Here is a 27,991-nt window from a genome sequence, read left to right on the forward strand (position 1 = left end):
TGACTCCAATTTTGAATGAGGTTCTGTTGTGGGGAAAATGCTGTCAAATAGTATCCCATTCTTGCAGAGAAAGGAGTCAATTGATCCAGCAAACTTCGTTATTGACGTATTTTAAGAAGTTGCCACAGCCACCCCAACTTTCAACAACCATCATCCTGATCAGTCAGCAACTATTAACATCAAGGCAAACCCTCACTAACAAAAAGATTATAACTTGCTGAAGGCTCAGATGATTGTTAGCGTGTTTTAACGATAAATATTTCTTTTTTTTTTTGGAGTCTCACTCTGTCACCCAGACTGGACTGCAGTGGCCGCTCACCGCAGCCTCTACCTGCTGTGCTCCGCGATCCTTCCGCCTCAGCCTTCCAAGTACGGGTGCGCGCTACCACACCCGGATAATTTTTGATTTATTGTAGAGATGAGGTCTCGCCAAGTTGCCCAGGTGGGTCTTGAACCTGCGGGATCAGGCAATCCACTCACCTCAGCCTCCTGAAGTGCTGGGATTACAGGCTGAGCCACTGAGCCCGACTTCAATAAATATATATATTTTTTGGCCGAACCCAATGTCTCACACCTAGAACCCCAACACTCTGGGAGACTGAGATGGAGGATTGCTTTAGACTAGGAGTCCAAGACCAGCCTGGGCAACATAGTGAGACCTTGTCTCTACAACAAAAAAGAGGAAAAAAACCCCCCAAAAACCTCGTGGGGAGGCTGAGACGGTAGAATTGTTTTAGCCCAAGAGTGAAACATCATAGTGCCACTGCACTACAGCCTGAGTGACAGAGTTAGACCCCATCTCTTAAAAAACAAAAACAATAAATAAAATATTTCTAAATTAAGATATGTATGGTTTTAGACATAATGCTGTTGTATACTTTATGCTACAGTATAACATAACTTTTGTTTGCACTCAGAAAGCAAAACATTTTTTGACTCGCTTTATTGTGATACTCTGGAATCAAACCTGCAATATCTCAAAGGTATCCCTGTATTTTAATGTCTGAAAAAAAGTAGATAAATTTAGAATTTTTTGTTGCTTTGGTATGTCTTTTTTTTCCTTTTAAAGTAATTGATTGCACAAATATTATCATAGTACAAGTAGACAAAAATTAAAACAAGAAAAATTTAATCAGCTTGGAATTTTACTTCAGTAAATTAGAGTGTTTTTATTTCCTTTGTCTTTGATCATATATTCTTACCTTCTATTCATTTAAAATAAGAATGGTGAATCCATGGAATGCTTTTGACTGCAAACCCATAGAAAATCTGACTGGTTTTAGAAATGCACATTTGTCCCCTTGTTCTCTGGCCCCTTGCTACCTCTGTCTGGAGGTGGTTGGTTGCTGTTATTAGGTTTAGGTTTCCAAGGATGCTACGACCAGCATATCTGGAATTCTCTTGGGCTTTTCTCTCATGCCTTTTGCCTCATGGATCTGATATGGTTTTTACGGTTTTAGATGTCACATCTGCATTCATGGTGAGAGTAAGACAGGATGGCAGAGAGTGAGACAAGTGCCAGATGTATCTGTTCCTTTTTTATGTGGGATACAACATTTTTCTGGAATCTCTTCCAACAGACTTCTCCTTAGTTATTTTTCAGGAGTAGTAGAGAAGCAGCACAATTCGGTCACATGGCTAAACTGGAAAGGAGCTTAGGAAACTGAGAGAATTTTCATAATTACTACCTCGTAGCTCAAAGCTTGAGGCTGGACACATTGTTTTCCCAAACAAAATAGTCATTTTATTATCATAGGATGGAATGGGGGTTATGGTCATCAGGTAGAGTAATTTACAATATACAGCATTAATTGAGATAGGTTTTTATCATCTCCCGCTTCATAATTAGTATGTCCCTTGTTACTACAAAGTAATACTGGGTTAAACAGGTGGTCTATACATAAATTGAATACAAACACAATCTGTCTCTGCTTTCAGGATATATTAATTTTAAGGTATGTTAACTGTTATTATTAAGAGTTGAAGTCATGCTTTGTTGCTTAGAGTGCAGTCGCATACTCCTGGCTCACTGCAGCCTTGACCTCCTAGACTCAAGCCATCCTTCCATCTTAACCTCCTGAATTGGGACTACAGGCACGTGCCACCATGCCTAGCTAATTTTTTGATTATGTTGCCCAGGTTGGTTTTGAACTCCTGGCTCAAGTGATACTCGCCTTGACCTCCTAAAGCGCTGAGATTACAGGCATGAGTCGCTGCACACAGCCTTAAGATATACTATTAAAAATAAGGACTATAATTCTTAGTAATTATTCATTCTTAGTAATTGACATCTCTGTTTCATCTTTGCTTTTTTGTAGAGGAATGACACATTAGAGAAGGAAAAGATTACTATTTAACTGTAGTGTATTGTAACATAAAAACTTCTGTTCTACCCACTCTCTGAATGGATCCATCTCTTCTGGATTTTTCTTTTGTTTTTCTTTCTCTTACCGTTTATAGACAGTCCATACTTTGCATGGTAATGTTGGGCCATAAAATGACCATGCAAACCGAAATCCTGCAAACTGGTCTTAGTAGCAAATATTTTGCATGTTTCATTATCTTTAAACATTTTTGTCAAAACATTAAAAACTCTTATACTGTTGGTTATAAATATATAGGGAACAGAGAAAAAAGTAAGTAAAATGAATACTTATTTAGTACACAAATTTAAAGTATTAGAAACATTAAGAAAGAGTTTGAACAGTGCTTGCTTTCTGCTCAACATATAACTTATGAATTGGAGTGAGCATCTTTTTTATGTTAAGGTGGATTTTCATACTCCTTTCTAAATCTGAATTAGCTGTCAACATTTTATCCTTTGCTCTTTCAGTGTCATCAAATAGCTGCCAGCGCTTCTTTACGTGAGACATTTTTGGTAGTGTTACTTCCTCTGGGCCATCTTCATCCTTTTTGTCACAACTCCATTCCTGGATTCGGTCATCTTCACTAAGTTCCTCTGTATATCTAGAGTCATGAGTGGTGACTGTGTCCAGACATTCTTGTGGTCACCTATTTCTTCTATAACTTCATATATCTTTCATTTGAATTTCACTTCCATCATGATCACTTCTCGTGTTTTTTTTTTTTTCCCCTCACTTTCTTCCTTTTTTGTCCAGTTCCATCTTTTAGTGATCAATTCTTATAAAATGTCATGTAGATTTATCACTTGGAGACAAAGAGGCAACACAACCACATACTGTCTGTGTACAATGACACACTGTTGATAGACTTTGAAAGAAATGACATTACTGGTCACTGGTCATGGTGTGCATCTGATATTTGTAGTGGTTTTTGAACTGAAGAGTTAGCAGTGATGTTTGTACTATGCAGTTACTCATAGTTAATATACCATGGCAACTGAAATTTGAACCATGTTGTTGTGAACTGTTATGCTTTAAGTAAACTGTGGTAATGAACTTTATATATAGTAGGCAAAGTGAGGACTGTGTTTCTTTCAAGGAACCTGGGATGTTTGCTCTGCGAAGTGTCCTTCAATCTGAGTTTTGCTGATCACATGTCCATGGTGCAGTTCAGCATGTTCCTCTGTCTTCTGTAATTTCTGCAAATTGGCATCTGGAGATCCCCTGACATAATTGCCATGGCCTCTCATTGTTAGAATACTTATCAAATTCTTGTGGTATATGTGATGAGTGATTACCTGTTTCAAATTTATTTTTTTGCTTTATTTTGACAGAAATAGATGGTTGTGCTGGTACTGATCTGTATCATATTTGGAAGAGGAAACCTTTCTTTTGGTTTATTCATTGGCCAGTTGCTGTACTTGGCTTATGCCGCACAACTGACTGAGTTGCTAAGTGACTGAGAGTCGCCTCCTAAAGAGGGAACCCTCACGCTGGGAAAACAAACAGACTCAATATACACCATAATCTAGATTTTATAAATATCAATTTCAAACAGCTAGTCCTGGATATGACTGGAAGGACCTCTTAGAGTATTAAGAGAGGTTGGGGGTATTGTTTGATCTCGACATTTTTGATGTTTCAAGTCTTTTTTTCCCCTCTCTTCATTTTTCACAAGCATATTGTTGAAATAGTTTCCATCTCTTTTTCTTTAATAACAGATTTTGCAGTTGAATGTACATAGTAATTCTTTGCCTCCTCCTACCACTTTTATGAAGTAATTTAAGTTTTCAATTAATTTTGTTGATGTTTTAGGTAAAGCAGTACTTGTATGGGAGAGTGAAATGAAACTTAATTAGGCCTTTTCTGTTGTGTGAATATCTTTCATTCTTTAATTTCTAATAAACAAGTTTAGAAAATTTTGCAATGCTTTTGGTGCTCTTAGTGTTGTGTGTTCAAAACCACTCTAAAGAGATGCTACAACTTTTAATTTTGTGTTCTTTAGCCACCACATAGGGACATCAAATTGGCCACATGTTTCAGAAAGGAAATGTTGGGCCTTGCTTTGTGCGCTTCATATAAATATATTCTATTCTTTTGAAGTATATTGTGGGTAACATTTTTCCCTTTTATCCACCATCTTGAAATTATTATGTAAACGCTTAACTGTATCATACTAAATCACTGTAGTTTTTGGGCGAGAGGTAGGCTAAGATCAAAGAGAATAAATGTACAAAAAACAACATGTTTTCCTCAGATTGTTCCATTTGTACTTGTGTACATGTCTGTGCATTATGTGTGCAGGGAAAGGAGTAATTAGTCTTCTAGAATTTCACTTTGCTTGACCTGGAGTTTTGTAGTGTTGCTCAAGAAGATAGTATATGAATATATAGGTAAACAGAAGTTGGAAACTTCTTTGACTTCTCTTTTACAGAAAGAGATTTACTGTACATATTTAAGTTTATTCATAGAACTGAAAACTCATTCTGTAAAGTGATTATCTTCTGTTTGAAATTATCTCTTTGAATTGTAGTTAATATATTGAAAATTATATTTGCCTCACATAAGACTGTCTTGATTTCTCAATGAACCGTAGCTAGGCCAATAGCTTAATTAAATGTATTACTGGATCACTGCTGTGTATATATATTATATAAATATTTTTTCTTCCTGATTCAGGAAAAGCTTCTAACTTCTCATATAAAGATGTAATATCTAATAGGATGAATTTTCTTCCAAGTCTTCCTTAAATGCACACCAAGCTATACTTAAATCTATATGGAATCTTAAAATTATAAGTAAGATAAAATCGAGGCAAGAAGTTACTGTTGACAAATCTCAACTACTGTTTTTATTTTGTAACAGAAATAACCGGTGGTTTGTTAGGATATCTTTTAAAAGTTGATACCAGATATTGTCAGCCTTGTAAATCTTCCCTTAATTTTGAGTATTTAATATCTCTGTAGAGACTTTTAATTTTTAGTATTTAACAGAACCAATGGAGGGAAAAAAAGGACATTACTTCATTATTGTTGGAATAGTCTCAGCCGATCTTGTATATGACATACAAATTACTATATTGTAGCTTTCATAACAGAAAATACCTCCAGTGAATGGAATCTTATTGGGATTACAGATAGTAGCCTGTCTATCTGAGAATTGGCTCAGACTGTGGTGTTAAGAACATCAGATTCCAAGTCAAAACTTTAAAATATGTCTTTATGTGATATCATCTGGTATTACCATGCACTAATGACCTGGGTTGACCATCACAGACATGGTGATGGTGACACATGTACGAGCTAGTAAGACCAGCAGAACAAACTAGAACATGAAAAGACAAGTGTGTGTGTGTGTGTGTGTGTGTGTGTGTGTGTGTGTGTGTGTATGTTATACAAATGCACACACATAGATCGATTACAGGAATGTTTTAAGATCAGAAGGCAACAACCGGTGTTTAATTAGGTTGAAGGAAAACTATCTGCAAGTTTTTAAAGGCTTGATTTGGCCATCTCTTCTCTAGTCAGCCTAGAAGATTTTTAATAAATAGTCAGGTTTCGGGAACTACTTGAAATTCAAGACCTTAGGCTGGGGTTACTTGAAGAATGGAGGGAAGAGAGTAGGATGAAAGATGGGGTACAGTGGACCAAGAGTTCTGTCTGGTCTGCAAACATGGAACCCTCTAGAATTTATTCTCCTCAGCATGAAAATTAGCAGATGAACCAGAGAAGTGCCATGGTTCTTTTCAGTTTGATGATGCTCTAATATGTTTTCATTGGCAATATGGAGTTTGTCCAAACCCCCTTGATTCTCTCATTAAGAAATTCTTTATTTTAGTAGATTCTAAACCATTAGATTCATCTGGTTTATTTAAGACTACAGATACTTTAAGCTCTGCTCTAAGCATACTGAATCAATATCTGCAGGGGTGGGTAAGCTATCGGGCCAGCATTTGAGATCATTTTCATGATTGCAGGTCAAGTCTTCCCCAGGCAGGCAGGCCAGGGCACTTTGTGTTACTCCTTGTAGCAGAGCACTTGACACATTAACAGCTATTTAATGAAACTTTGAATGAATGAATCTAAATTTACATTTCCACTCCCTATTTTACTCTCAGCCTGTTCCAGTTGTCCACTTCCCTCTTTCACATGTTTGACCCATCATGCCCTAACTCAGCACATCTAATGGCACTCCACATCACTCTCTCCTGGGTGATTGTTATCACTTTCTAACCAATCTGCTCACAACTGCTGCTGCCACTTCCAATCAGTTCTCCACCACTATTAGCAGAATCTTTTAAAAGTATGCTTTGATTTTGTCATGCTCCTGCTTAAACTCTTCAGTCCTAGGAATCTGCTGTAGGCTCCTTACCAGAGCCCAGAGGGCCCTATAGGGAGCAGGCACCCCCAAGTGTCTTTCCAGTCTTTTGTCCTTTTATTCTCACTGGTTACATTGTTTGTTAAGGCTCTTTCTGTGCCAAGCCCTTTGTACCTGTGATTTTGGATCCAGGGAATGTTGCCTTTCCCTTCTCTCACTTTAAGCCACTGTGCTGCTCCAATAGTCTCTCCACCATTATTAGTTTGATTCATTGACGTCTTTCTCTTCCAGCAGAGTGCAGGTTCATGGAGAACAGTGATTATGTGTCTGATTCACTCTGACTTCTCAGCTTGGCATATGATAAGTATTCAGTTAATATTTGTTTAATGAATACATGCATTCTAATTTTCTTTTAGTTTATTGTTGGTAGATTACCACCATTGGATCTTTGTCTTTTTTACCCTTGATGCACTATCTTAGCAACTGGATTCTCTGCTTCTAGTCTTGTTCCATTTGTCTTTAAGTCTGTGTACTCTTGCAAGATACAGTTTCCTAAAGATACCTGCACTGGTTTTGTAATTTTCCTTTAATAGAATCTTTACTATCTGTAGACTAAAACCCAAATTTTTAGCCTGACTTTATGAACTCTCTTGAAACCTGACCCCAAACTGCTTTTCCATTATTTTCCTTCTGGAATAATCTTGTTATTTAAAAAAAATTTCTCACGATGTACATTTCTGTTTTTATTTCTTTTTATGAATTTGCTGAAAGTTCTCAATTCTAAGTTTTTGCTCATATATCTTTTCCTTCATGAAATAAATAATAATTACTAATGGAATATCAGCTACTTCTCTGCCTCCTGAAATTCTGATCCAAGCTTTCCTTTAAGAGACAGCTCAAATGTCACCCAAATCAGCACAGATTTCTTTCTTACTTAGCATGCCTGATATGGACTTAAAAAGTGCTTATTGAATTGAATTTTCTACTTTACACATTTGCTGTTTTGGGATTAGTATGTGTGGTTATTTTATCATATTTATGCAGGTCTATGGAAGCACTAGAATTTTGTTATTTTATCTTTAATACAGTCCCTAGAAATAGTGTATTTACTCAGTTAACATTACTAAGTTAAACATGTACAATTGATGATTATAATATTAATTTTATAAGATAAAAACATATAGTTATTTCCTTTAATAATGAGTTTTATGATCTTTCAAGATAAATTTAAAAGCTATTGTAAGTGCTTCAAACATACATTAGTCCAAAAACTATGCTTACATTTTAACAATAAGCTTGTATCTGGGGAAATAATGAAAAAAGAGGATACGTTATCTGAAATATTATTAAACAATATTATTGTACTTCCTCAATATTATAGAGATTTAAGATATATATAAGTAAGCAAGAGAAATGAATGTTGGGAAATCTCTTGGAAACAGTCCACAACCTCCACTGGCTGACCATTCCAAAGAGGTGAGTCAGGAAGTGCCCACAAGGGGGCATGCTCATCTAGAGAAACCTGACCAAGTGCCTTTCCTGCTAAAGCAGGTAAAAATGGTTGTTTTGCAAATGCATTTCTAGAATGTCTTCTTTTTTTTTCAAGGAAAAAAAGAAGAATTTTTAACTACGCTACGAATTCCTACCCATTTTCTAGAACATGATTGTTTTAGATATGTTATTTTCCAAGGGAGATGCTTGTCTTACAAAATGGAAATATGAATTGCTTCACAAGCTCAGACTCGTGTATGATGGTTGTGATTGTGCCTCTTGTGGGCTGTGTTGAGTATTTTTGTTTTGTAAGCAATGTCAAATTTTCTGTGAAGACGTGTTAAGGTTTCCAAAATGTCTTTTTTGGATTATTAGCTCAAGAAATAGGTAATACTCTTATTTTCATTGCTCCCTTAATTTGTGTAACCTGAGGTTATGAGGGACTCACCAGCAAGTCTCCTTGAGAAGTGTGCAGCCTTGGAGTGGTGTTTCCATCAGAGGTCACAGCCTCATGCACCCTTTAAGTTTTCCTTATTTTATTTTTTTTGTGTGTGTGTGTTTAAACCCTTGGCCTCAACATTATCACCAGCAAACATCTGTTGAGTACTTTTTATGTACACGGCTTTAAGTAGGTCTTAGGGAGTAAATAAAGTATATGACACCTAGCCCCTGCCCTTTAAGTATTTGGTCCAGGGAAATTAAATAATTTTTTTTAAAAATCGTACTAGTTGGCATGTGCTAGAAGAATGAAATCATCAGTGAGAGCCAGGAATTAACTAGTTGGAGAAATCACTCTAAGCTCTGCTAAGTTTTTCACGCAGGCTAAATGGAGAGGGAGGAATTTAAGTTGGATAAAGGGTAGAATTTATATATCTGGATAAAGAGAAAGATAAAACTCCTAGGTTCCCAGTCCTGCACATGGATTGAGTTTGGTTGTACCTCAGGGTTTCTCTCGGACTGTGGTTTCAAACTCAAATGCCTACGGAGCCAGGCAAGGAGGTAAACCAAATGTGTGAGACAGATCTAGAGAGGTGGACAAGGAGAAGAAAGGAGGGCTGATTGGCCATGTGTGTTCCATTTTAAGGTATTAAAACAACAAAATGCACTTTGCTGGTCAAACCAAACTCTGGTTTGGCAGCTTGTAATTCCCAGTGGGGGGACAGTTAAAATGTCCTCAGAATTTAGCAAAATAAAATAGGCCATGGAGAAATTAAGTCCACAGCCAGAGTCCTCCCTGAATGTCTTGCTATTCTTATTTGTACTACCTGTACTTCAGACCAAATGAGGAGAATATTTTGAAATATGTGTGAATGGGGCCTGTCCTGGTGGCTGTTTGCATTAAACACAGGTTTTGAGTGTTGATTCTGAAAACATCATTGAGGTTAATTTGAATGACGTTAGATCTTCCAGAATATCCTATTCTCATAACTAGTTAAGACTGTAGTTTATATTCTGGAACATACTTTTCTTTTAAAAATTTTCACTTGCAATTCTTTGATTTATCTCTGCTTTCTAATTAGATTTAAATCTATTGAGGGGCACAGAGAAAGAGTATACGGATACTTTTCCCTTTTGTTTTTCAGTGTGCTTATCTTTAGTTGTTACAGATTTATGATTTTGAACAACAAATTTAAAAATGTTATTTATTTATTTATTTATTTATTCATTCATTCAATTGGAGTCTCACTTTGTCACCCAGACTAGAGTGCAGAAGCATGATCACAGCTTACAGCCTCAACCTCCTGGGCTCAGGTGATCCTTCCGCCTCAGTCTCCTGAGTAGCTGGGACTATAGGCATGTACCAGCATGTCCAGCTAGTTTTGAAAAAATTTTTTTTTGTAGAATAAGGTCTCACTGTGTTGCCTAGGTTGGTCTTGACCTCCTGGGCTCAAGGAGTCTTCCTGCTGTGGCCTCCCAAAGTGCTGAGATTACAAGTGTGAGCTACCACACCTGGCTTGAGTAACCATTTCTACTTCTTGGACGTACTCATAATTATATGGCCAAATAGATATGCTGTACTTCAAAAATCTCATGTCAAATAAAGTAACTTAAGTCATCTGAGGGAGGTCAAATTTAAATCCAAGTTAAGGGACCCATCATGCTTGTCATGATGTTTCATTGGCAGGAATAGAATCCAGATTGTCTATGTTACCTTCTAATCCTTTATCTGTTATTCCCCACTGCTTTAAGACTCAGTTTAAATGCTGGTGGAGCTCTGGTAGTTAAAAGAAAAAGTGTAATTTTATCCAGAGAAGGTAAATGCATGCCCTAAAATGAAAGACGAAAAGTCCAGACCACAGCCAGGTGTTCCTGGATAGAGCCAGATTGGACAAACTAAATTGGAAAAGATTGTCTGCTCTTATAAAGAGATCTTTCTTTTTCTTTCTTTCTTTCTTTCTTTCTTTCTTTCTTTCTTTCTTTCTTTCTTTCTTTCTTTCTTTCTTTCTTTCTTTCTTTCTTCCTTTTTACTATTTAATTAGCAGGTCCTAGCTTGTTTAGTTTTGTGTTTTTAAATCTGCTCAGGTAATGAATTCATATTCTATCAGTGTGCATGTTGGTAGTGTGCTGTACTGTCTCTGTCATTGAAGTCCTCTGATAAATGTGCCTTGGTGAAGTAAAATGCCAAATAATCTCAATTCCCTCCTTCTCTCCTGCATATATTTCCCATACATAGGTGACTGGTTATAGTGAAGAATGATCAGTTCTCTTATGAAAAACACAAAGTTAAAGCTAAACTATAGTATTAGTTATTAGAGCCTTCAGAAAATCAAGAACATTTGGAATTAGAAAACTGAATTAGATGAAAATGAGAAAAGTGTGATCTGGTGCCATGTGACATCAGAGGATGGGAGGGCAGTAAAGTGTTACCAAATGAAAACATTGATGTAGGAATGTAGGATCAATATCAAGACACACAGTTTCTTTATAGATAAAGTGAGAGGCTTAATGTTTGGTGGTTAGAGCCTTAGAAGTTTGTTTTGAACAAGTGGATCAAAGGGCATGCAAAACTTCCAGAAATAAGGATCACTCTCATACTTTAAGAAATGAATCTGGACTTCAGTTTGGTTATTATGGGGACCAGCCAAAGATTTCACAGCAGTTGTCTAAGGATGTGCTTTTGGGAAAGAACCTATTAGGCGTGATGTGCAAAAGCATTACTTTTAGGGAAGACCTCAACATAAAATAACTGGAGAGAAACGTGTAAAGTAAACTGCTTTAGGTAGGCTGAGTTTAGATCATGTGTCCAAATTGAGCAAGATGCAATTTCAGAGGGTCATATTTTGAATTTTTGTTGAGGTTCAATTGAAGAATATTACTTTTATGACACTTTGTTATTCGTTGCTTACAGATGCATGTGGGGCAAGATAAGGCACCAAAGATCCTGAACAAATTAGCATATAGTCTTCTAGTGGGAAGAGACACAGGTTTTAGGTATCTAAAGGTGTAAGAGTGTCCTGAGTTGTTGGGAAGTGATCAGGAAACCTTTTCTGGAGTTATTTGAGGCTCCAGCAGTTACTTCAACTGCTGTATTTATATGCGTGTATATTTGGGGCCGGGAATAGTGGTGTAAGTGAGGGTGAAAAATGACATTAGCGCTGAAGAGAATGCAAGTGAGGTGGAAATGCCAGTATCTTTACTTGAGAGAGCTGGCACTGAGACTGGTGATGGAGGAAGAGGCGGGAGGGATGGGCCTCTCCTGAGATTTAGGTGATACACAGAGAAAATGATTGCCAGTCAGATCGAATTCATTCATTTCATTCATTCAGGTAGTTTTTTTTACAGAACTAACTTTGCCTTTTTTGATCTCTTTATGAAATGCTTACTTCTCCTTTGATTTTTCATTTTGTTTTCTTTTTTACCTTTGTGTTTATCGTGTTCTCTTTCTAGCTTTTCTAGTTGAACACAATGTATTGTTATTTTTTTAAAAAATTCTTTTCCAATATCACCATTTTGGGTATACATTTCCCTCCATTTTCCCTTTTACTGTATTCCACAGTTTTTAAATGTTACATTATTATTGTTATTCATTATTAAGTATTCTTTTTTTCATTCATATTTATTTGCTCATACATTATTTAGAAGATGTTTTTTAATTTCCTGATTTTATTTATGTTTATTAACTGCTAAATTGATTGTGTTATAGTCAGAGAGTATATTCGGTTTTATAGTCAGAGAGTATATTCGGTTTGATATTGTTTCATGAAATTTGTTGTGATTTAGTTTATCCTTTAATGTATGATCAGTTGTTGTAAATATTCATATGTGCTTGATAAGAATGTTTCCCTTCTAATTGTTGGGTACAGCGTTCTATGCGTGCTTTCAACTCAAGCTTTTCGGTATGCTATTCAGTTCTATTTCTTACCTGTTTTCTTTGCTTGCATGACCTATTCATAGATGAGAGAAATGTGTTGAAATACCTCATTTTGGAGTATGACTTGTTATCTGTTTTTGCTTTACATAAATTTGAGGCATTTAAAAAAGACTACATACAGAAATAGAATTATTTTTATCTCCTTGGTGAAGCTAAGCTTTCAACATTTATCATATAGAGACCCTGTAGCTCTATTAATGCTTTTTATCTTAAAACTTACTTGATGTTTCACTCAGTGCAATGTGCTTGAGGCTCAGCCATGTTGTAGATTGCGTTGACATCCCATCCGTTTTTATTGCTGAAACTACACACAAAAGACAACATACTGTGTGATACAATTCATATGAAATGTCCAGAAAAGAGAAAGAAACATCAGTAGAGACAGAAAGATGAATGCAGCTGGGAATGGGACTGGAGGCTGACTACAAATTGGCATGAGGAATCTTTTGGGGTGATGAAAATGTTCTAACACAGATCATGGTGATGGTTGCACTTCTCAATAAATTTACTAAAAGTCATCAAATTGTACACTTGCAGTGGCTAAATTTTATGTTGTATGAAGTATAGCTAAATAAAGCCGTTAAAATAAAAAAAAACTTACTTGATGTTAATATAGCTACATTGTTTGGATTGCTATCCCGTCCCTTTTTTTGCCCTTTTACTTTTTCTACATCCTTATGCTTCACACATATCTCTTATAAATAACATATAGCTAGATTTTAAAACCAAATATGGCATTCTAACAAGACATTATTATTATTATTATTTTTTTTGGAGTTGGAATCTCACTGTCACTCAGGCTGGAGTGCAGTGGCACAATCACGGCCTCTACAGCCTTAACCTGCTGGGTGCAGGTGATCCTTCCACCTCGGCCTTCTAAGTAGCTAGAACTACAGGCATGCGCCATCACACCTGGCTAATTTTTTTTTATTTATTGTAGAGACGCAGTCTCGCTATGTTGCCCAGGCTGGCCTTGAACCTGCGGGCTCAGTCAATCCTCTCATCTCTGTCTCCCCAAATCCTCTCGTCTCTATCTCCCAAAGTGCAGGGATTAAAGGTGTGAGCCACTGTGCTCGGCATTATTTTTAAAAACAATATTAGTTTTGATTTCCATGTAGGTTTGCCATTGTATTTGCTTACCCATTCCTTGTTGCATGCCTGATTGTCCTCCTCGAATTATTTTCTTCTTCTTGAAGTATATTATTTACTTATCTATCTGTTTACTTATTCATATACATATTCACAGATATTTATTGAGTGCCTAAGAGGTTGTCAAGTGCTTTTATGGGTACTTAACATATGTTAGTGAATAAAGCATACAAAAGTTCCCACCTTCAAGAAGCTTACAATCTTTGTTGGTGAGATAGGAAATTTAAATTGTGTGAAAACCAATTACATATTTTGGAAGATGATGAGATGTTATGGAATAAAAGACTAAGTAGAGCAAAGAATGGAAGATTAGGTTTGCTTGTGAGTGAGTAGAAGGGAGGATGTAGAAGCAGGCCAAGTTGCAGTTAAGTAGAATGGCCCTTCAGGGCTTCATCAAATGCAGGTCTCTTGGTGGTATACTCGTTTATTTACATATTTATAAATGTTTTCATTTTTCTTCCTAAAAGGAAGAAGTGGTTTTGTTAGATACCCATTTCTAGAGTTATAGTTACTTTTCTTTGAAGATATTATACCAACTACCACTGTCTTCTGGCCTACTTGACTTCCAGGAATTTTTCTGGTTTCTTTCCTTTCTCTCTAGCTTCCTGGAGATCAAACTTCTTGTTTTCCATCAGTTCTGGGAAATGTGAGCCATTTTTTCTTTAAATATTTCTCTTCTTCATTCTGTCTTTTCTTTCTGTTTAGATATAGATTAGACTTTCTTTCATCCATATCTTTTACCATCTCATTGATATTTTTTTCATCATCTCTTTCCCCCTTTAATTACAGCTATAATCAAATGTGTATTAAATATGTTTGATAGCAGTAGGACAAATTGGAAAATTTGTTCATGATCAGATATTTTGAGTTTCTGGTTTGTGTTCAAGATAATGCATTTACTATCGCTTTTTAAAAATTTTTTCTTAAAGTAAAATTTACATACAGTGAAATGTACATTTCTTTAAATGTACAGTTTGATGAATTTTAACATGTATGTAACCATATAACTCATACCCCATCAAGATATCAAATATTTCTGTTACTCCAGAAAGTTCTCTCATGTCCCTTCATAGTAAATACCCTCCCCAACCAAGACAACACTCTTCTGATTATTTTTTATCAGTTTTACCCGTGGAAATGGCATTGTATATTATGTACTCTTTTGTGTCCAGTTTCTTTCATTTAACATATGTCTAAAAGAATATTCATATTGTACATATTGCTAGGCCCTTTTTATTGGTGAGCAGTTCTCCACTATTGACAGTATTATAATTTGTTTACCCATTCCTTTGTTGCTAGACATTTGGTTTGTTTTCAGGTTTTGGATGCTGCAAATAAAGTTGCTATGAACATCTTTGGCAATTTTTTTGTTATATATGTTTTTATTTTTCTTAAGTAAATACTTAGGGGTTTAGTTGCTGGGTCATAGCTAGGTTAATTTTTTGATGTAGCATTTCTAAATTTTGATTTAGAATTTAAAAATTGTGATTAATATTAATTTTTTTTTTTTTTTTTTTGAGTTGGAGTCTCACTCTGTCGCCCGGACTGGAGTGCAGTGGTCACTTTCGGCCACTGCAGCCTTGAACTGCTGGGCTCCAGCGATCCTTCCGCCTCAGCCTTCCGAGTAGCCGGAATTACAGGCATGCGCTACCATGCTCGGCTGATTTTTAAAATTTTATTGTAGAGATGAGGTCTCGCCTGCCCAGGCGGGTCTCGAACCACGGGCTCAGGCAATCCACTCACCTCAGCCTCCCAAAGTCATGGGATTACAGGCTGAGCCACTGAGCCCGGCTGATTAATATTAATTTTAAACAAATAAGTCAAATTGGGTATACTTACAATTAAAGTTTGAAAGTAATTTAAGATGTGTTCTATAAGTATTTTGATACTATGAATGCAATGTAATGATCTAGTTAATATCTTAAGGGTCTCATGAGAATTATTATCATTCTTCAATGCCTTAATTTTTAATTCAACTCCATTATATCCTAGGTTTACTGTCCTTAACCAGTGGTTCAACTATGGGTATAAGTTAAATAATATTAATTAAACTTCATATGAATGAGAATAGAAATGATTTAAGACTGCATAAGAGCTACTTTTATGGTGCTATTGATTGTTCTGCTGTGTAATGATCTAAGTCATGAGTATGGTCATCTAGTCTCTACCGACACTTATACATACTCATTTGACATGCACTCAGGATCTCAAAATGGTTTCATTTTAAAGAGAAAAACTCACAATTCACTATTTGCAAGATTATCTTCAAAACCATGATTAAAACTATTACTTTTTTTTACCTTTAATGCTGCAAACCCCAGATACCCTATAGGAATTCTACCAGTTGGAAAATATTGTCCTTTGCTATTTTGAGAGTTCAGGATTTTTAGGTAATCTTTATATAATAGTATGAATTTATAACTAAACCTATAACCCAATATATATTAAATCCCCTCAAAAATATGGCTCACCCACTTTATCATTTATTTATTTATTTATTCTTTTTACAGTATAATTCACAATTTTTTTTTTTTTTTGAGTCGGAATCTCATTCTTTCACCCAGGCTGGAGTGCAGTGGCATGCTCGTGGCTACCACAGCCTCGACCTGCTGGGCTCAGGTAATCCTTCCTCCTTAAGCCTTCCAAGTAGCTGGAATGGTATGCCCCACCATGCCTGGCCAATTAAAAAAATCTTTTTTTGTAGAGGTGAGGTCTTATTAAGTTGCTCAGGCTGATCTTGAATCCCTGGGCTCAGGCGGTCTTCTCGCCTCTGTCTCCCAAACTGCTGGGATTACAGGTGTGAGCTTCTTTGCACGGTTGCAATTGTATTTTTACAATTATTTTATTTTTCTTCCCCACTTCATTTTTATACTAAGCTGAAAAAATTTCTGTTAATTTTTGTTGAGTGATTTGGGAAATAAATTATGTAAATATTTTTATATGGTATAATTTTTGTCTGTCCTAAATATGTTTGACACTAATTTGTACAGTACTGCAAAACCATTTACTGTATACCTATTAAAGAAAGTAAAAGATTACTTAAGAATAGACATCTTGAATGTAGTTTACTGGACACATTGTGTTTAGTATTGGGCATCAAAAGGTGATTTTATGAAGAGGGAAGAGAAATATCATTGTATGTTTTTATGTTTAGATTTTCCCTGGTTTCAGCCACATGAGAGTAGATAATTCTAGCTGAGTTGCACTTTGTTTGCACACAGTTGATATACTCTAGCCCACAGTGGCCCTACCGTCCCGGGTTGGGGAGGGGGCTGATTCGTGGGAAATGTAGAACTAGCTCAAGGTATCCTGTAGCAAGAGCCATCTTTCCATGTTTAGGATACTCAAAGATGTTAAAGCTTTGTGGTGGCATTGTTGTATCATCATAAAGGGTATACGTCATCTGATTATCTTAAGTGGAAGCTCATGCCAGTTATATTGTTGTTTTTACCGCTAATAAAGATATATTAGGATGGCTTGGTATGTTTTCAAAAAGTGTATTTCCATTTTAATTATTATATTAGCATAATCTCATGATGTACTGATTTCAGGATGCACTTGTACATATAAGATTTATTCTTGTATTTTAGTATTTGATATTTGAGTAATTTTATACAGGAGAAGGACCAAGTTAATGAGATAAATGACTGATAGATGGTGTCTCTTGGCAGATTTCAGAGTGCAAATTAGAGGCTTGATTTTCTGGTGGAAAGTGTCTTAACCTTGTTTTAAGGAATTTATCACTTTTAAAGTAGTTTACATGTGTTACTTAAGCCAGTTCTTACAATAACTATGTAATAGCCATCTCCAGTTTGGAGCAGAGAAAATAAAACAGTGATTACTAATCTGAAAGTTTTATGCCAGTGTTTTCTATAGCACATGCAAGCTCTATGCCAGTTTAATATACACATTTATTCTGAAGTGAACTATAGTTTTATATAGTTGTTTTTTAGTTACAATTTTATCAAAAAAGTAATACAAATAATGTTTTAGTTAAGGACAATAGGTACATGTGTGTCTGTGAGGTGTATGTATTTTTAAGTATTTATGGAGTGTAAGAGTGTAATAGTAGCTCTATATAGTAACAGTCATTGTGTGTTTTTTAACTTTGTACAAATGAGCTCTGTGAAATTATTATGGCCAAAATACCAATGTTTGTCTTTCACCCAATTTATCTGCACTTCATAAAAATGCTTAAATATTACTTCATCATCCTTCAATTTACTTTGCTGTATGTGAAGTCTGTGAACTAATTCTTGAATATTTATGAAGTAATTTTGATTTTTGCAGGTGTTATAAGCCTTTAGGAATATTTAACTTAATTTGGAACAGGATTCTCTATTTTTTACATGATTTTTCATTTTTGAAAGCCAAGTTACAGTAAATTCATCTGTGTATAATCCAGTTATACTGGCATCAGTTTCTGTATCTTTCTACAAGAGTTTGGGTGCACATAAAAGCCCTCATAGTTCACAATTTCCTGATTGAAATATTAAGAAAATTGCTTGACAGATAGTATATATCATTATGTATATGTTATGTATCACCTCTGTAAAATCCTCTTTTACAGAATGCTTGGTTAGGATCACCAGTTGCAGCTTATTCAAAAGAACTAATGATGAATACCCTTAAGAGAGTAGACTTAAGAGAGAGTAAGAATTCTCACCACAAAAAAATGATTAAGTATGTGAGGTAATATTAATTAACTTGATTTTGCCATTGTATAATGTACACCTATATTAAGACATCATATTGTACCAAGAATATATACAATTTTTGTTTACCAATTAAAAAAAGAGAACTAAAAGAAAAGAAAAGAAATGGCCTTCCTCGAATCAGAGGGTGAAATAGGATGCAGCCATAATTTGATTGCTCACTAGAAGCGATTATCCTTATCTGGTAGGACGAATGAAGATAGTCATTTTACATTAACCTTACTGGGGCTATGGAGTAAAAATTTCCAGAACTTATAGCAAAGAATAAGTGCAAAAAGTGCTGGCATGTATCCCTCAATAAGAGCACAATATTTCAAAAAAATAATCTTGAAAAAAGAATGCCCTTTCTTGATTTTTTTTTGTTATTGTTGAGCAAAGCTATTATACATTGTCTATTTGTATGAGACTTACCTATTTCTTTTCTTTTTTTTTTTTTTGAGTTGGATTCTCACTCGGTCGCCCAGACTGGAGTGCAGTGGCTGCTCCCGGCCACTGCAGCCTCGCCTGCTGGGCTCCGACGATCCTTCTGCCTCAGCCTTCCGAGTAGCCAGAATTACAGGCATGCACTACCACGCCCGGCTGATTTTTTGATTTATTGTAGAGATGAGATCTCGCTGCCCAGGTGGGTCTCGAACCCGCAGGCTCAGGCAATCCACTCACCTCAGCCTCCCAAAGGTGCGGGATTACAGGCTGAGCCACCGAGCCCGGTGACTTACCTATTTCTAACAAAGCAAAATAAAACATCAGTGTAAGATTAATACTTTGAAATACTTAGTATGTCCATGACGGTGTGATAATGGTGATATGCTGTCAATTGATAGTTGAAGAAGCTAGAAATTACTTTTTTTTTTTTTTTGAATCTCACTTTGTCACTCAGGCTAGAGGGTGGTGGCAAGATCATAGCTCATTGCAGCCTTGACCTTCTGGGCTCAAGTGATCCTTCCACCTCAGCCTCCAAAGTATCTGGGATTACAGGTGTGAGCCACCATGCCCAGCAAATTAAATTTTTTTTCTTTTTTTTTGGTCTCACTATGTTGCCTAGGCTGGTCTCAAACTCTTAGGCTCAAGCAGTCCTCCCTCCTCTGCCTCCCAAAGTGCTGGAATTAGAGATGTGAGCCACTGCACTCAGCCAGAACTTAAATCTTTTATACTGGCATAATGTTGGTCTTAGGTGGTTTAAGTTTCTTTTTCAGCAGATTTGTGCCTATAATATAATTGGCATCAGAAGGAATGGAACAGGCATTTGGTTGATAATGATGCCATGGGGTGGGATGCTGTTAGACTTTGTTTCTCAAGATAGTATCTGTGGACCAGCATCAGCATTATGTGGAAGGTTGTTAAATGTACATTTTTGCATGTACAGTTCTCAGATCACTCCATTAGAACCTGCATTTAAATGCATTATCCTGATGATTTGTATGCATGTTAAAATTTGAGAAGCACTCCTACAGAAGATGTAAGACTTGGCATCTGCGCAAGGAGTTATTATCATTTCTCTACCTGAGGTTGCAGAGATATAATGATTTAGAAATTATTTATTAGACTCCTAAACAAATGTTTACCTTAAAGGTATATTTCTCTATAGGATTAACCATTTTTCTGGAATAACATGTTTTAAATGCATCTTTACTTTGGTTCTTAATCTTATCTACCAAAGAAGATAAACTTTGTTTTGTTCAACCAGAATGAGCACACTTGGGTATTGTTAAGTCTTCCCTAAGATAGTGGCAGTCTCTGGTTTTGTATAAAATCAAATCTTGAGAAATGGAGGTGGAAAGCTGGCTCTGACAGCATGGCACGGCATGCATAATCGCTTATTGGGCTTGTTTTGTAACACCAGGATATACTGCATCTTAGTTAAAGAGTAAATATGTCCTGAATGCTGCATGCAAGATGAGGAAGAGTGGATCAGATGTTTCCTCAGGGGTTTATGGTCAGGCCAGGAGCTATTCTTGAACGTTAGGTTCTTTCTATGAATAGGACTGTGGTATTCTGGGATGTGACCATGTGAATCCATTGGCTAGACTTTTCCCGGCTGTGATTAAAAGAGGGATTAGGCATATAGCACTCATTTCAATCAGTTGAACATTTTCTATCAGAGTAAGTACTGTCATAATATATCAGTATATTTAAGGGAAGTAAGCATTTAGAGCAAGAAGTGTAAATGTCTGGATGTAAGTACCTTCTAAGAGACTTAATGTAACGTTTGTTGTGGTACACTCTACCTCTGAATTTTCCAATTTGCTTTAAGGAAAAACCTTTTGCTTGCATTCTTCCAATATTTAGAAACTCCCTTCAGTGTTGCTCACCTTCTGAGATGGCCTCAGGAACTCATGGACTTTTCTAGCAGTTACCTAATGTGTCATTACTTCTTAGCCAGGAATCCCCAGTATACATGAAGTCTTGCTCAATAGTGTGAGCAGTAAACCACATGGGAGGGGACGCTGCCCTTCTTGTGCCTGGGGCTCTGCCTGTCATGCGTACTGAGAGTGGGAATGAGGGCAGGGTCTGGGGTAGCGGGGCAAGGTTTGAAAACCAGTACCCCAGCTTAAGGACACTACTATGCCTACTATTAACCAAAGACCTACCCCAACCCCCCCTTTTTAATATATAAGAAAGTAACTTTAAAAGAATTTTTAAAATTTAAAGCTCTAGGGTACAATTCAGGGTCAGGTATACAAATATTCATTATGTCAGTACCCTTGTTGATGGAGTGTGTCCCCCCATTCCCCTGGCAGTTTCCCACTACTACCAGTCCTGCCCCTTCCTTCCCATGGCAGTTTCCCACTACTGCCAAGCTCAGAAAGTGACTTTTTAATGACTTTTTTTCCTGCCTCCTTTAATTATCAGTTTTATCTAGTAGTGTAATATTTGTGTGTCTTGCACAGGTGACCCAGAAACCTTGGAGGTAGGAGACAGTTGCTCATAGACACTAAGTGTCACTGAGTGCCTTAAATGTGTGGGAACTGGGACAAAATGTCAAAACACAAAGATGCCTTCCAGGGACATGAAGTTTTCTGCCATACAGTTGGCAAGCATATTATTAATATAGGAGAGAAGGGAGCCTGCCATGAAGTTTTTCACAGGCTAGGAATTGTAAGAGATAAATGATAGCATGGTATACTTCATGATTGTAAATGCCATTTTCTTCATTTATTGTGCTGAATGTTACTATTACATGTGTATATGCTTTAAAAAATACTCAAAAGGGCATGTATTGTCTTATGCCACAGATCTTTTCTTCTACAAATTCTTAATCATGAACTTAATTATTGAGGATAAGGAGGCACTGCTGTATACTGTAATTTATATTATTTTTATACTTTTCCCCATTAAAAAGGCATGATAGTCTTATTACTAGAGAGAATCAATAAAACATTATTAGGGAAGATAGCTTTTGTGCAGGGTTTTTCAGTAGCAAATACATTTCAACTTAAATAGGCTTTAAATGGCAACTTGATGATAATTTAGGAAATTGCTCAGTGTTCCATTTAAGGGTTCATTTAGATTTCATTGTGTTATGATGTAGTCATCAGGTTGTCACACATCATACGTAGTGAGTGAATACTCATGCCACTTTTGCTCCACAGGAAAATGACTCAGGCACTTTGGACACGGTGGGCGCTGTGGTTGTGGACCACGAAGGGAATGTTGCTGCTGCTGTCTCCAGTGGAGGCTTGGCCTTGAAACATCCAGGGAGAGTTGGGCAGGTAGGTAATTATAGGTTTTTAAATTAGCTTTTCAAAGTAGGACATGGAGTATTTTAGCTCACAATTTTTAAACTAGTAGGAACATTTTTTTCTTTAGAAAAAATAAATATTACTGTTCTGGCATACATAATCAACTAAATACCTTTTCAAGATTCTTTAAGAAACCTCTCTCATAGTAATAGTTTTATTTCTGAGTTTTGTAATTGGCAGTCTTAGTTTTATTTCTTTCCACAGGCTGGGCACTGACCTGGGTATTTAATAGTTTTTTTATTTTTTATTTTTTTAAGAGATGTGGGTCTTGCTCTTCTGTTGCATAGGCTGGAGTACAGTGATCACTGCACCCCAAACTCCTGGGCTCACACAAGCCTCTGGCATCAGCTTCTCAAGCAGCTGGGATTAGAAATGTGTGCCACCACACCCAGCTGTATTTAGTAGACATTTAAGAAATGTGTGCTGATTTCCATATTCTCTCTTTGTAAATGTTTCTCTCTTTGGGAACAAGCTTTGCCTTACTACATTGCTGCTTGCTTTTTAGTTGGGAAAATGATTTTAGAGTTATACTTTTTATTTCCTCCATTAAAGGCACAGTAACATTTTGACCCTCTACCTCCCTCCTGGTTAAGCATTTTAGCCATATTATAGAATAACCATCATTTCAGATAAACAACGCATGATACCACTCAAGAAATCTAGAAACAAGGAGGGCCTAATTTATGGGAACTTTGCTTATCCCCAGTTCATATATACATCCTCTTCACCCCACCCTCCATCTCCAATCTTTAGATTTATACTGAGAATGAAATTTAACAGTTCATTGGATCTAGGAAGATTTCTGAGTATAAACCAATTTGGCACATTACTTATGGGCTTAAAAAAATATGTTGTGTGAACGGGTGAATTGGACACTCTGGTAGAGTCTCCTAAATTAGTGCAAAGATGTGTTTAAATTCAGTATTTGGGTCTCATATTATATGTGAAAAGTGACCTTGTGTGCTTTGTCACACTTGAAGAACAGTTGATATCACAGTCATGGTTAGTGAATGCTTGGAGCAGAGTGATCAGATTCTTGAAGGATATCTTTGCAGACCCCCAAGTGATGTTCCTTGAGCTACCCTTTGTGTGGACAAATCACTTATAGTCCTAGATGACGGGAAAGAAGAAGAGAGGAATACTTAATTATATGCTCTTCTGCCTAGTGTACAAGGGGATTTATGAGGAATGATTACTCAACATGTGTACAATGCTTTGAACTCATTTTAAAAGCCTTTGTCTGGTCATGGGATTTTTCCACATTATAAAACCCTGCGTATTTGTCAAGTTTTGAATAAGAAAAGCAAGCTTGGCCTATCAGATTTAGATACCCTTCTGGAGAAGGAGAGGGAAAAGCCAGCAGAGCCCCTTTCATTGCATTATAGTCTCCATGACTTTGCCACTGTTTTTTGTTTGTTTTGGTTAGCAAAATAGCAACAACAGAACCAAGGATAGTTCTGGACTGTGTTAGCAGGATATTATATTTACAATCCTGAAGCTATTCTGCAACTGCATATGGGACTGTCCTGGAAAAGGGAAATATTTCTGTGAAATTTACGTGTTGATTTGCCCCACTTGGCTAGTTCATGAATATACAGCTTGTGAGAGTGAAAAAAGTCAGGAAAGCGTGTAGAGGAGAGGTGCTTGTAGTTGCTTAACTGGGTTATATTGCTTGGATAGAGAAGGTGTAACAATCCTGGAACCATGTAAGCATCAGATGATGGGTAAAGAACAATTCTTTTTGATAATCAGACCTGAAGGAAACAAAATACAAAGCAAGTTAGATCAGAGGCTAATTATTTTTTTAAAATGTGCTGAAATTAGATACTTTTTTATGTATTTTTAATGCTCAAATTAACTATTAAAATATTTTGGCATATTCAGCTCTAGATATGTGATAGCAGTGCTGATGGTGAAATGGCAATTTGAATTAGAATTTATTTGCTTTTTTAGCTTACTTTAATAATTAGAATTTACAACTTTGACATGAGAAAGGAATTATTATATTTCATCTCCCTCAACCCACAGATAGGCAATTAAGTTTAAGTGGTTAATAGTGCGGAATTTGGATTCAGGTAGACATTTATTTGAATCCCTCTTCCCCACTTACCATCCTCCTTACTGTGATGTAAGGAGGATGTAAGTTACTCAACATCTTTAAGCTCTGCTTTCCACCTCTGTAAAATGGGAATAACTATATTACCCTACAAAGTTTTAGAAGATTAAGTGACATAATGCATTTAAATTGCATATTATAGTCCCCAGAATAACAGCTACAGCTACTGTTTATCCAGCACTTAGCACTTGCTGTGTGCAACGAGTATATTAATTCATCTGGTCCTACAGCTATGCCATGAGGTGGGTATTTTTATTGTCCTTGTTTTATAGAAGAGGGAACTATGACCCAGAGAAGACTAATAATAATATCATCATTTATATGACGTACTTGCACTACATGAGAATAACTTTAATAAAATTTTACTACCTAAAAGAAGAAAGCTTTTTAAAATTTGTTTTTAAATGCCTGCTTAAGGTTGCTATATTTTGTCCAAAGAAGTGGATAAGAAAGGGACAACCTTTGATTCCCTCTTTTATCTTACCTATCACTGTCTCAGCCTAACCAATTTCAAAAGCTTAAGGAGGAAGACAACTTTAGATCTTGAAATTAAGGAAGGATATCATAAAGGAAATTTACTTAGAGGGAAGAAACAAAGGGTAAATATAAATGTTCTTTCTTTTCTAGAAAGATGACCTCCACTAACTTTCTAAGAGTTGTCTTTGGGACCTTATTTACTATTTTTTGAGTATAGGCTTCTTGTCAAGTTAATTGTGAGAGATGGAAAGGGTGATGAGCATATGTTCAGAGTTTTCAATGAAGGAAGAATGGGCCTTTCCTCTGAGGTCTTGTGTTCTCTGAAACTTTGGCTGAGCCAGCATCTGCCCCAGGGAGTACCAGGTGCATGGCTTGTCCCACAAGTGTCTGCCAGTTATATTCTGAAATCCATGTGCTAATAACTTCTGAAGGACTTTAGCTACCACACTAACCCTGCAGTGTTAGTAAACTAAGGCATATATTTTAGAAGCATAGTATTTTCAAAGGCAGTTGCAGATTTGCCACTGTTGGCCATATTGTGAGTGTCCTGTTCAGTTCGCGATTCTACTTTTGAGAGGGCTATGATTAGTGATTACTGGAGTTGGCAGCTGTAAGTCACATGAACATGGGGGACTTCATCTCTAATTATCCTGGACTTTCGCTTAATTCTCAAGGAGGGTGATTAGATGAGTGAGGTGGGTGTGTGCATCTCGAAATTTTAGGGAACAGTTCACAAATTTGGGATTCTTTGAGAAAAAACAATTAGAAGAGCTGTCTTAAAAATTTTGGAGGACTTTATGGGGAGGTTAAAGAACTTCCAGAGAGCAGAACCAGGACTAGTGAGTAGAAGTTATGATAAAGCAGATATTTGCTTAGTCTAAGAAAGAACTTTCTACCAATGGAAGTATCCAAAAAGGGAATGTGCTCCCATATGAGGTAGTGAGATTCTCAGTATTAGAACTGCATGGGATGTTTCATGGAGAGTCCTGCTGTGGGTAGAATACTGGAGAAAATGATTTCCAAAGTCCTTGTAAAAATTATAGAATAACATAGAAAGCTGAAGTCTGGTTACAATTCCCATTCTTAGCCTATGCCCCAGTCCTCAGAAGTGAGTTCCTAGAAAATAGCAGTACTGTTTTATGGGAGTAATTTTTACCATCAGTGATAGTGAATATTGAATGTATTATTGTGGCTTGTTTTTTACATTCAACAATATGTTTTGGAGATCTTCAATTTTTCTGTATTTGTTCATAAGGAGTTTTTAAAAACTTAATTCTTTTATTTTTAATTTTTTGCAATGAATTCCACATATTGCTGTGCTAAAGTTTATCTAGACATTGCTTTGCTGATTGACATTTGGTTGTTTCCAATTTCTCATTCTTATCAACCATGTGGCAATGAACTCTTGAGCATACATCCTTGTATTTTTCTATGATAGCTTCCTAAGGTCTTTAAAAATTTTCTTTTTTCTTAATTCTGCTTCTAAGAAATGGAAAGGTATTAGTTGTAATTCTCCTCCAAAAGTCAGAAAACTCATTGTGGATATTGAAGAGATGAAGTTAGACATTGTGTGTGGCATTATTGGAACCAATGTAGAAATGATTATCATAATTGTTTATAAAACTATAGTGGTTTATTGTGTTTCTGGTGGTTTCAGATATATAAATCTGCTCCACCACCTGCCAAAGTGATTAGCTTGACCAGGCCTTTTTGCCTTCTTTCTTTTCATCTGGCTAAATCTAGCAGTGGCAAGCATATATTGGGCCCTTTGGTATGGAACTCTTTGCAGTTCTTCTTGCACCACCCCATGGGAGGCATAAAAAAGGCCCTCCTGAAGCCAGGTTACCTAGAGCGTGACTGGAGGACCAGCCAAATTCCAGTCCCCCAAGGCCTTGGTTAGTAATGCTGATTCCCAGGCCTCCATCCAACACTGAATCAGAATCACCAGTAGTGGGGGCTCTTACCAGCAGGCTCCCCAAGTAATTTGACACACACCTAGTTTAAAAACTCTATTTTAAGACAACTACGTTGGTTTTAAGGGGTCAGAAGACCAACTAGCTGACAAACTATTAAAGGGAGAAGTTTTTCAGGGAAGGAAAAAATTAGTGCTGATGACACTAAGAAACTTTTTTTTATTATTTTCTGAAAATATTTAGACTAGTAGAATATCTGAAAATATAGTCTTGGCCGGGCTTGGTGGCTCATTCCTATAATCCCAGCACTTTGGGAGGCTGAGGTGAGAGGATTGCCTGAGTCCATGGGTTTGAGATCAGCCTGGACAACATGGTGAGATCTCGTTTCTACAATAAAATCAAAAAATTAGTCAGGTGTGATGGCGCATGCTGTAGTTCCAGCTACTTAGAAGGCTGAGGTGGAAGGATTGCCTGAGCCCAGCAGGTCGAGGCTGTGGTAGCCGTGAGCGTGCCAGTATACTTCAGCCTGGGCAGCAGAGTGAAACTCCAACTCAAAAAAAAAAAAAAAAAGAATTTGAAAATATAGTCTTGATAGTACTAAAATCATTGTTTGGGTAGGTCTTACACAACTTCTGATATTATCAGCTAGTTGTTTTGTATCATTATTAAGTCAGGCTTTATTAGATGGGAATAATTTCTGGTGAAAGCTGATAATTACATATAGTATTTCTGAAATTTATACCTGTCTCTTTTCTTTTTTTCCCAGGCTGCTCTTTATGGATGTGGCTGCTGGGCTGAAAATACTGGAGCTCATAATCCCTACTCTACAGCTGTGAGTACCTCAGGTATTTGCTGCTTTCATGACCATTTTTCATAACTTCAACCTTGTCATTCATTTAATGATTAAAAGCAACGTTTTTAGGTAAACGGAACATATGCTAAGATACTGTATGGACAAAAGCATTGATGCAGGAAAGATCTTTAGTATTTGGGAGGTTTTAAGGATTATTTAGTATCACAGTGTATGCAGATGCTTTGCTGATATTTCAGTACAACTCTGCGTTAACTATAGGTTAATTATATTGTGTATGCATATATATATATATATATTTTCTAATGACCCATTATGGTGCCAAATTTAGATCACAACATATAAAGGCAGCAGGGTATTTCAAAAATGAACAGGTAATCTCGAGTAAAATGTTGACATAAAATTTATAAAGTGCATTTAAAAATGTGTAGTTTGTGACATCCACTCTTCGAGTTACACTTTTGATAAAATATAGGTCCTCTTTTTGTATCTATTTATTATGAAAGTCATTATCATTAAGTAATTTT

At 36.4% G+C, this 27,991-nt stretch overlaps 1 protein-coding gene across 5 annotated transcripts in view; it reads left to right on the forward strand.

Moving 5' to 3' along the window:
* TASP1 (taspase 1) overlaps positions 1 to 27,991 on the forward strand; it is a 261,197-nt gene that overhangs the window by 86,780 nt on the left and 146,426 nt on the right. For 4 of the 5 annotated variants that reach the window (XM_008060150.1, XM_008060151.1, XM_021713422.1 and 1 more), the window contains 2 exons: positions 21,998 to 22,117; positions 27,420 to 27,498. In XM_008060150.1, coding sequence (XP_008058341.1) covers positions 21,998 to 22,117; positions 27,420 to 27,498 — 199 coding nt within the window. The remainder of the gene's footprint in view (positions 1 to 21,997; positions 22,118 to 27,419; positions 27,499 to 27,991) is intronic. The other variant, XR_504437.1, reaches the window with a different exon arrangement.

This window comes from Carlito syrichta, unplaced genomic scaffold (assembly GCF_000164805.1).
Source record: "Carlito syrichta isolate Samal-C Ts95f unplaced genomic scaffold, Tarsius_syrichta-2.0.1 Scaffold304542, whole genome shotgun sequence".
In the NCBI taxonomy this organism is placed as follows: domain Eukaryota; kingdom Metazoa; phylum Chordata; class Mammalia; order Primates; family Tarsiidae; genus Carlito; species Carlito syrichta.